Source organism: Leptonychotes weddellii, chromosome 5 (genome assembly GCF_054177405.1).
Source record: "Leptonychotes weddellii isolate Sample4059 chromosome 5, ASM5417740v2, whole genome shotgun sequence".
NCBI lineage: Eukaryota > Metazoa > Chordata > Mammalia > Carnivora > Phocidae > Leptonychotes > Leptonychotes weddellii.
Window position 1 is genome coordinate 8,247,416 of NC_138373.1, and position 10,246 is coordinate 8,257,661.

Genomic DNA, 10,246 nt, shown 5'->3' on the forward strand with positions numbered 1-10,246 from the left:
TAAGGAAAATACTTTTGGCAAAAACTTGTCCATATTAGTTTAATGGTCTATGTAAATGCTCAATGGCAAAATATTCTTAGGGTGCAAATGGCAGAGCCAAGAACATCTTAAACCTTGTAGAGTTTGGAGTAACGCTGAAAGGGGGGTGAGCACTCTGTCGTCCTCCTGCCCAGGCTAGCAGCACCCCGATCTCAGCTCACAGGGCTGAGTCCTCTCTCTCTGCTATTAGGTTCAGAGACTGTTCTTCCTCCTGCGCTTTATCAGCAGGTGAGGGCGGTTCTTGCTTGACCACGGAGAGCTCTCCCTTGGGGAAGGAGAGAAGTCTGGCAGAGTTGATCCCTGGGGCTAGGTTTTTCACCTGGATGCCTGGAGACCATCCTGCCACTCAGGAATAAAGGGATGGAAGTTGCAGTGGGGAGAAAGCAGGTGGGAGTTTGAGGATGGGCTCAGCTACAGACGAGATAGGTGAGGAGCCAACATTTAGGTTGGCCTATGGAAGCTGTGGGGCTAGATGCAAAGCTTGTCCTTTCTTCTCTACTCACTACCTCCCTAATGTTCAGAGCACTGGGCTTTCAGAGACAGAGGGTCTGGGATCTGACTGGGGGTCAGAGTGGGGAGGTCCTTAGGCACAATCCACCTGTGGCATCTGTATGTATGGCGTCAAGTCAAGATGGCCCCATTAGTGAAGAAGGCAGGAATGGTGACTAACAATTTGTTCATTCAATGCATGCTTATTGAGCACCATTCTGCATGAAAAATCCTGGGCACTAGGTGAGGATATAGTGAACAAGGAGGACAATGTCCCTGTCCTTATGACCCATACATTCCAGTGGGAGAAGATTGACAGTAATGCAAGCAAACGAACGAGTGCAGTAATGTCGGATGGTGGCAAGTGAGGTGAAGACCAAGAAACTCAGTTTCAAAAGATTCCCCTAACAGCCATGTAAAGATTAGACTGTAGGGAGAAAATAGGAAGCAAGAAGTACAGTTGGGGAGTATGACATCTTCAGAGAGAGAGAGGACAGTACCTTAGTCTAGGATGTTAGCCCCGGAGCTGGAGTGAAGTTGATGGGTTTGGAATATATTTAAGTACTGAAGCTAACAGATTGGATGTGAGGGGCTGGGGGGAAGAAGGATTTGGGTCATGGACTTGAGTAACCAGGTGGATAATGGTGCGTCCTTCAAGGCTGAGAAAATGAAAAGACAGATATTGGAGGTGTGGGCACGTGTGAATGAAAAGTTCTGTTTGGGCTGTGTTACATTTGAGATGCCCATGAAGCATCCAAGTGGAGTCCAGATCAGTGGAGAGATCAAGCAGGGGCTATGATTTGGGACTCACTGGTATACAAATGGGATTCAGATCCCTTAGACTCTAGATCTTAGGATGGTGGTTCTCCAGTAGCGGTGACTTGCCCCCTTCTTCCAGGGGACATTTGGCAACATCTGGAAGCATTTTTGGTTGTTACACCTGGGTGGGGGGAGGTTTGCTACTGGGTGGAGGCCAGGGATGCTGCTAAACGTCCTGCTATACCCGCCCCCCCCACAGCACAGAATTATCTGGCCCCGAATGCCAGTGGTGTTGAGGTGGAGAGCCCTGTCCTAGAGAGAGTGTAGACAGAGAAGGAAAGAGAGGACAGCCCCAGGACCTACTTAACGTGAGGAGGTAGAGCCTCCCGCACGGAAGACTGAGTAGCAACAATCAGAGGTAGGAGAGAAGCCTGGAGAGTGGAGTGTCCTGGAAGTAGAGACCATTGGGAAGGAGGGGTGCTAAACTGGGCTAAATGCGGACAGACTCCATCCTTCGAGCCCAGAGAGAAGCTACGAATGGCTTAGGCAAGGTCATCGTTGATGACCTTGATTAGAGCAATTCCTGTGGTTTGATGGGTTAGAAGCTCCAGGGGAGAAGGTTGCATTTCTTCCCTGATCAGAATGTCTCATGTGTGTGCTTTCATTAATCCACACACAGCAGGGAGGTTCTGTTATCCTGGCTTTACAGAAATGGCAGTATTACTATTACCCCCATTTTATAGAGGTAGAAACTGAGGCATGGAGAGGCTAATTACTCCCCATGGTCAGGCAGCCGACAGTAAGTGGCACGGCCAGGAGAGTTTGGAGGTGAGGAATTGGAGGCAGTGAGAAGTGTCTCCGTAAAGGAGAACAGAGATGGGTACAGAGGATGTTTGCTGCTGATACGAATGCTCCATGTGGAGGCTGAAATTGACCCTGTTGGAGGGGAGGCTGAGAACCAAAGTCTGAGTTCGTGAGAAGGATCCCGGGGCCCATGTTGAAGGGTTGACCTTTCCCAGGAGCATGATACCAATAATCCTAACTATTTTGAGGAAGATTACCGCTAGACTCAGCTTCTCTCCCACATGCCCCCTGCTGGCCTCCAGAGGCCTGCTGGGCAGCTCTCTGTAGCCGCCCCCCCCACCCCCGACCCCTGCTAAAGGGTGGCCTCCCTGTAGGAAGCTGCTGCACAGGCCCAGCCCTTCCCGCTCCGTGTCCTTGGGACACCAGAGGCTGGACGTGCTCAGGAACCAGGACAGCAAGTAAGGGCAGCCCTGCAGTCAGGAACCAGAGCCCAGACTGGCTGGGCAGTTCGATCGGTACACATCAGCGATTTTCCACCCAAATTTGACCGCCTCCATCCTGATCCTAAGCCTACAAGGCCCCGTCCCAGGGTCTTTGCTCATCACTCTCTCCCTGCGATCACCACACACACCAGCCTCCTTTAGACTCTCTCAAGTACGAAACATTCTTGCCTTCTTCACCCTCTCTCCCTTCTCTACCTGGCTAAGTCTTGCATAGCCTCCTGAATCAGGAGCTAGAGAGGGCTGTCTGAGAGGTGACTGCTGACAGCCCCAACTAGATGAGGCTCTCCCGTTAGCTCATCCTCCAACACTGGATGCTGACTCTTCGGTAGCACCGTTCCTATGTATAATGTGTTTTTTTTGGTGCAGTGTCTGTATTCCATGCTGGGCTGGAACCTTCGTGAGGGTAGTCTAGTTTACCAGTTATTTCCAGGGCCTGGCATACAGTAGGTGCTCACTAATTATTTGCTGACGGAGGAACTGAATCGCTAACTGTAGTATAGCCTACTTGGTACTTCTCTGGCTCCTACATGCTGTGTTCAGCACTTCATTCTCCTCGACACACATTTTACTACAGGTTCTTGAAGCTTTCCTGATCACCCGCATGATTCTCATCTTGGTTTGAAGGTGTGTAAAGGAGTTTAATCCAGTATCTTTGGCCATTCACTTAAAATAGAAAGAGGAACTAAGCTTTTACATTATTGATTCTTCCCAGTAGGATGGCTGGTTTGGTTTTATGTGAACCAACAGAGCTTTACAACATCTTGAATCAGGTCACAAAACTATCCCGACTGACTGAACCCAACTATCTCTGCTTATTGGGTAAGTGCTTTAAAAAAAACTGTGTTGTGTTCTGTCTCCTTCCAATACTATTTTAGGTGAATCACCAAGCTTATGGGGATTGGGGAATAAATGACTATAGGAAACTCTTAGACTCCTTTGACATAGCTTAAAATGCTACTACTAATTGTCACTTGACTTGGAAATAACTCCAGATTAAATTTAGAAGTTCTCAAAAGACTTGTGTTCTTGTTTAGTGAAACATTTTGAACATCTAACAAATATATAGTAAGACTAATAAATGCCCACGTACCCACCGCTCAGATTTAACATAAATGTTATGCATTGATGTACCCCTCTTTTGTACCCCATCCCAATCCCATTGTTTCTCCTCCCCAAAGATGACAGCTTCTGTACTTTTTTTTTTTTTTTACATTTTTACTGTAGATGCAGGCGTCCCAAAATGTGTGGTTTAAACATTTACACAAATTGTACCGTAATGTACAATTATTCTGCAACTTGCTTTTTCTTGAAATTTTGGAGATGCCCAAGTCTAAATGTGAAGATCTGTTTTAACTGTTAGTTAGGGTAGTAGACATTCCTAATCAGTTGTGGTGTGTTGCTTGCATTGTTTCTGTTATGAACAGTGTTGCACTGAAGAACCTTGACCTCTTATTTACATGCAAGAGTTTCTTCAGGATACCTACCTAGAAATGGAATTGCCAAGTTGCAAATTCTGCTTCATTACATTATTGTCAAATTGCCCTCCAAAAAGATTGTATCAATTTGCATTCCCATCATCAGTGTAAGAAACATACCCACCAATACCTGGCTTTTTCAGCCTTTAAAATTTTTGCAGTCTGATTGATGTGAACTTGTATTATGATGTTTACTCCCCCAATTTAAAAAATTGTGATAAAATGCACATAACATAAAATGTGCCATCTTAACCACTCTTAAATGTACAGTTCAGGGGTGTTAAATATGTTCATCATGTTATACCGCCTTATGGGCACCACTTTCCATCTCCATAACTTTTCCTCTTGTAAACTCTAAAAGGAACTCTATACCCATTAAATACTGTCCTTCCTCCCATCCTTTAATCCCCTGAAAATCCCCATTCTCCTTTCTGTCTCTATGATTTTGACTACTGTAGGTCATGTTAAGTGGAATCCTATAGTATTTGTCTTTTGGCTAATTTCACTGAGCATCATAATGTCCTTGAGGTTTGTCATGTTGTAGCATATTGCAGAATTTTCCTCTTTAAGGCTGAATAATATTCCATTGTATGGATATACCACATTTTGCTCATCCATTTATCAGCAGACATTTGGGTTACTTCCACATCTTAGCTATTGTGAATGATGACGTTATTATCATGGGTGTACAAATATCTCTGAGACCCTGCATTCATTCATTCGTCACTCCTTTATTCACACATCCATTTATCATTCATTTATTTATATATTTATTCATTTATTTACCTATTCATTTATTCATTCGTTCATTTGTTTGTTTATGGTATATAAACCAGAAATGGAATCACGGGATCTTTTGGTAATTCTATTTGTAATGTTTGAAGAGCTGCCATATTGTTTTCCATAGCAGCTGTGCCATTTTACATGAACCCAAGGGTTCACAAGTTTCCAATTTCTCCACATCATTGTCAATGCTTGTTATTTTCTGGTTTTGGGGGGATAGTAATCATTCTAATAGGAGGGAGGGAATATCTCATTATAATTTGGATTTGCATTTCCCTAACGATTAGTGATGTTGAACATCTTTTCATGTACTTCTTGGCCATTTGTATGTTTTTGGAGAACTATCCAAGTCCTTTGCCCATTTTTGAATCAGGTTTTTTTTTTAACTGTTGGGTTTTTAGGAGTTATCTACATATTCTGGGTATTAATCCCTTATTAAGATTTAATTGTCATGAAGTTCAGTTTGTCTTTTTTTTTTTTTTCTTTTGTTGCCCATGCCTTTGATGTCCTATCCAGGAAATCATTGCCAAATCCAATGTCATGAAGATTTTGCCCTATGTTTTCTTCTTCAAGTTTATACTTTTAGGTCTTACATTTAGGTCTTTGATCCATTTTGAGTTAATTTGTGTATGTGGTGTTAGATAAAGGTCCAACTTCATTCTTTTGCATGTGGATATCCAGAGGGAGAGGGAGAGAGAGAATCTCAAGCAGCCTCTATGTCCAGTGTGGAGCCCAATGTGGGGTTTATCTCACGACCTGAGATCATGACCTGAACTGAAACAAGAGTTGGATGCTCAGTCGACTGAGCCACCCAGCTGCCCCTCATTGACGTAATTTTTAATACATACAAATATGTAGTTTTAGTTTCAGAACCTAATATAGGCCTGACAATCAAAGCCTTCGTTTTGAAAGAAAGGTCTTAGGTCCCATTCAATCTCTAGTAAAATATTTTCACAGACTGCAGTATTTTTATGCCATTTAAAAAAAAAATATAAGGTGCCCCCATAGCAACACCAGGATAGTTACAATTCATTTGTGGCCTCACCTGTAGAAAGAGGCGGTCATGGGACAGTTTGTTAAAACTCCACTCTCGGAATTTTTTAAAAAAGATTTTATTTATTTGACAGAGAGCATGTGAGTGCACAAGCGGGGCCAGGTAGCAGGGCCCTCTGCTGAGCAGGGAGCCCCATGTGGGGCTTGATCCCAGGACCCTGGGATCATGACCTGAGCCAAAGACAGACACTTCACCGACTAAGCCACCCAGGCGCCCCAGTCAGATTTTTTCATCAGTGCTTTTCCTGATCTTTCATATCGTACGGCCAAAATCTGAAACTTGCCTCAAAGAGATCATCCGATAAAAGAAACGAAATCTAAAAGTGATTATTTTGGAATAGAACCCAGGAGATCAGAGTGGTTCAAGATTCCCTACTGGGACCATACTTTATCTTTTACTGCAACGCGTAATGATTATCAGCAAGAATTGCCAAAAATCCTACGTTGCGTGCTTTCATACTCTCCGGTGACTGGCCAGAGAAGCTACAGAAAAGTTTGGGAGTCCATACCCTTTGTAATGCAAGTGCCCCCATAGGCTGAATTGCAAGATAAATACCATTCATTTGAGGCCTCGCCTGTAGAAAGCTGTCGTGGGACACCCAGGACATCTACTAGTTTGTGAACATCCCTGAAAAAGCATGATTTTGTAAAGATTTTATTTTTTTAAGTCCTCTCCACACCCAACGTGGGGTTCGTACCCACAACCCTGAGATCAAGAGTTGCAAGTTGCATTGAATGAGCCAGCCAGGCACCCCAAGTGTGAATTTTTAATCCAGATTATACTTGAGTTTCACCAGTCTTTTTCATTGTATTTATAGGAAGTTGCAGCTGGCTAGCCAACAGTCCTACCGCCTCTCTTATCCTGAGTTTGTTCTCAAGCTGTCTATGGCTTTGGAATCTCACCAGTGATATTCTGTATCATTTGAAGGAATAATCCTGCCTCCTCCCTCCAGCTTTGCAGTTTCCAAATATCACTTAGAGTTTTTTTTATTCAGCTGAGTAGCTGAGTATGGACAGCAACCACCTATAAAGAAAGGGTGTTCTCAAATACATGATTTAACACTATGATTTAGGAAGTAGATGTACTAAAATAGGCCAGAAAAAATTACTGATGGTTGGTATTTGTGATAAAAATCCATTCAATATAGAGCCTAGTTGTTGATCTCTTGCCAAATCAAAACTGAGAGCTGTGAATTTACTATATCCATTAAAAATAAATAACCTATGAAATATAGATTTTGGCTTAGATAGAAGATGGGAAAATCAAAATCAATGTATCGAACCTGCATGTTTCATTTGCTCACAAACTTATACACACTAAGATTCTACAAAAAAAAAAAAACTATTGCAGCAAATAGAACTGCCCTTTTGATTTTTGCTTGATTTCTTCATTGACCCATTAGCGTGCTGTCAGAAAACTGCCTTTTTGCAAATAAGCCTAAAAGTATCCTTCCAAAGAGACCTATATAAATATTCATATATAGATCTAAAGTATTACTGTTCAACATAAATGTTATTTCTAGAAAAAACTTAACAGCAAAAGTTAGAACAACCAACAACGTATGACATCTTCAGCCACTAAAAAAACACCAAGTCAAAAAAAATTCAAAATCACTGTTTTTATGATAATATATGTAAATATTGATCAAAACTGAGGAAGGAAATACCTGGATTGACACATGTCAATAGTTGGAAGAATTTTTGTTCAATTTAAATGTCTTTTCTCTTAAAAAAAGATTTAAGTGCTAACCTATAAAGCAGGCAAATTCTTCAAGTAATTTGCTGTTAGGAATGCCGACTTTTATAGAGCTGAACAAGGAATGAGAATAAACTAAAATGAAACAGGAGTGATAGACACAGGGGAAAAAACTGACCAGTTGTAGCTGGACAGATACTACTACATATCATCCTGGCCCACTCATTTCAATTAAATGCATGAGCTAACAGATTCGGTGTCTGCTGATTTAGTATACTAACTCCCTTAGATTTGCTAAAATTCCTGCGACAATCAGTAGGCACACATGAAGTCTTAAGGAAAAGACTACCACTTAAAAATCAGCATTGGGGGCGCCTGGGTGGCTCAGTTGGTTGAGCGACTGCCTTCGGCTCAGGTCATGATCCTGGAGTCCCTGGATCGAGTCCCACATCGGGCTCCCTGCTCGGAGGCGAGCCTGCTTCTTCCTCTGACCCTCCCCCCTCTCATGTGCTCTCTCTCTCTCTCTCATTCTGTCTCAAATGAATAAATAAAATCTTAAAAAAAAAAAATTAAAAAAAAAAATCAGGGCACCTGGGTGGCTCAGTCGTTAAGCGTCTGCCTTCGGCTCAGATCATGATCCTAGGGTCCTGGGATCGAGTCCCACATCGGGCTCCCTGCCCGGCAGAGAGCCTGCTTCTCCCTCTCCCACCCCCCCTGCTTGTGTTCCTGCTCTCGCTGTCTCTCTGTCAAATAAATAAATAGAATCTTTAAAAAAAAAAAATCAGCATTGGACACCAACTAAAGCAATCTTTAAAATATTTTTATTATCCACTATTACTGTGAATGAATATAAACTGTAATCAGTATTCCAAATTAAGAACTCTAGCCTTGTCCAAAGTTTAATGACTTCTGGGGGCACCTGGCTGCCTCAGTAGGAGTAGCGAGGGACTCTTGATCTTGGGGTATGAATTCAAGCCCCACCTAATGACCAGAAGTCATTAAACTTCTGCTTATCAGCTGTTCCCTCCAAGAAGTTTTCTATTAACCAAATGGTGATTTGCTGTAATCTTTTTCCTTCCTACAAGAAGGAGCACTCTATTTTCTTCCCTACCAAGAGTAATTTTTGGCCTTTTTGACTCCTTTTGAGTTTTCCTTTAGCAGCAGTGGTGATCATGGGAAGAGATCCTAGGCACTGTACTTTCTTTTAGATTCATTTCGCATATTGGACTTTTGCTTTTTAGGATCTTTTCAGGAAGGAGACTTTTTGGGAATTGGCTCCTTGGGAAGAGGAAGCTCCAAGGGTGGAGGTGGTCCCCTCCCACCGGGGGGCCCCTCCTGAACAGGCTTGCTGCTTTTTTTCTCTTGATTCATGTTTCAGCATTTTCATCTTTATGCTTTTTTTCATGCAGGTATTTTGCTTTTTATTCTCTTTATTCTCTTCCATTTTGCTGTCACCTTTTGGCACTTACTATTTTAAAATTTGCTTTCTACTTTTTTTTCTTTTTTTTAAGATTTATTTATTTTAGGGAGAGAGAGAACACGAGCAAATCAGGGGGAAGGGCAGAGGGGGAGAAGCAGACTCCCCGCTGAGCATGGAGCCAGACACAGGGCTCAGTCCCAGGACTCTGAGATCATGACCTGAGCTGAAATCAAGAGTTGGCTGCTCAACCGAATGTGCCACCCAGGTGCCCTCTTTTTTTTTTTTTTTTTTTTTTAGTGTATATGCAGGCATTTATTTTAGTTACTAAAATCTGTATCTATAGGCTTTTTTTGTGGAAAAGCAAAGATACAGGACCCTCTCTAGAAGGGTGCAGGCCCAGACAATGCCTGCAGCGGGTGCTACCAGGCTTTCCTATTGTCTACATAGAAGCCATAATAAGAGGCTGTACTGTTGTACTTCCCCCCCCCCCCCCAGCTCTCCACTTCCCCAACCCCTGCAGTTGCTGAACCTAAGGAATGGCTTGCCACTTTATATACGCACCTAATATCTTAGATATAAATATCACATACAAAGCCTGTTTCTGGAAGGATAAGCAAAAACTGATAATAGTTTCTGGGGCGCCTGGGTGGCTCAGTCAGTTAAGTGTCTGCCTTTGGCTCAGGTTACGATCCCAGGTCCTGGATGGAGCCCGGTGTCAGGCTCCCCCACTGGGCCGGAGGTCTGCTTCTCACTCTCCCTCTGTGATCTCTCTGGCTCTCCCTCTCTCTCATATAAATAAAATTAAAAAAAAAAAATCCTGTTTCCAGTGGAGAAAAATGTATTTAAATTTTCACAGTGAGGGTGTGGTAACGGTACCAAGGACTTCTCCTTGCCCTCTAGAAACCTCTTATGTTTAATAGGAAGAAAACACTGGAAAGAAGAGAAAACCCATTTCCCAACAGCCACCTATGTTCCCAGCATGCTCCTGCTGTTTGGGTTTGCAGGAAGAGGGCCTGCTGCTGGCCTCTGCAGAGAGCAGATGGTCCCCCTTCCTCACTGCTCCTGGTCACCGTGGGTGATAGATGCAGACCCAGGCAGAAAGCCTCTTGGATCTCCAACTGTAGGAATCTTAACTGCCTGATGGTCCCAGATGCTGGGCCTCAAATGCATCACTGCATTCTTCGCAAAGGCACACTGCCCACATTGGCTGCACCCCCCCCAACCC

General features: G+C 43.2%; 1 protein-coding gene across 23 annotated transcripts in view; it reads left to right on the forward strand.

The window, feature by feature from the left end:
• STYXL1 (serine/threonine/tyrosine interacting like 1) overlaps positions 1-10,246 on the forward strand; it is a 64,634-nt gene that overhangs the window by 5,755 nt on the left and 48,633 nt on the right. For 19 of the 23 annotated variants that reach the window (XM_081819497.1, XM_081819495.1, XM_081819504.1 and 16 more), the window contains exons 2-3: positions 3,169-3,218; positions 3,310-3,413. In XM_081819497.1, coding sequence (XP_081675623.1) covers positions 3,311-3,413 — 103 coding nt within the window. In that variant the 5' untranslated portion in view covers positions 3,169-3,218; position 3,310. Of the gene's footprint in view, positions 1-3,168; positions 3,219-3,306; positions 3,414-10,246 lie in introns of all 23 variants that reach the window. The other 4 variants (XM_081819499.1, XM_081819496.1, XM_081819501.1 and 1 more) reach the window with 3 other exon arrangements.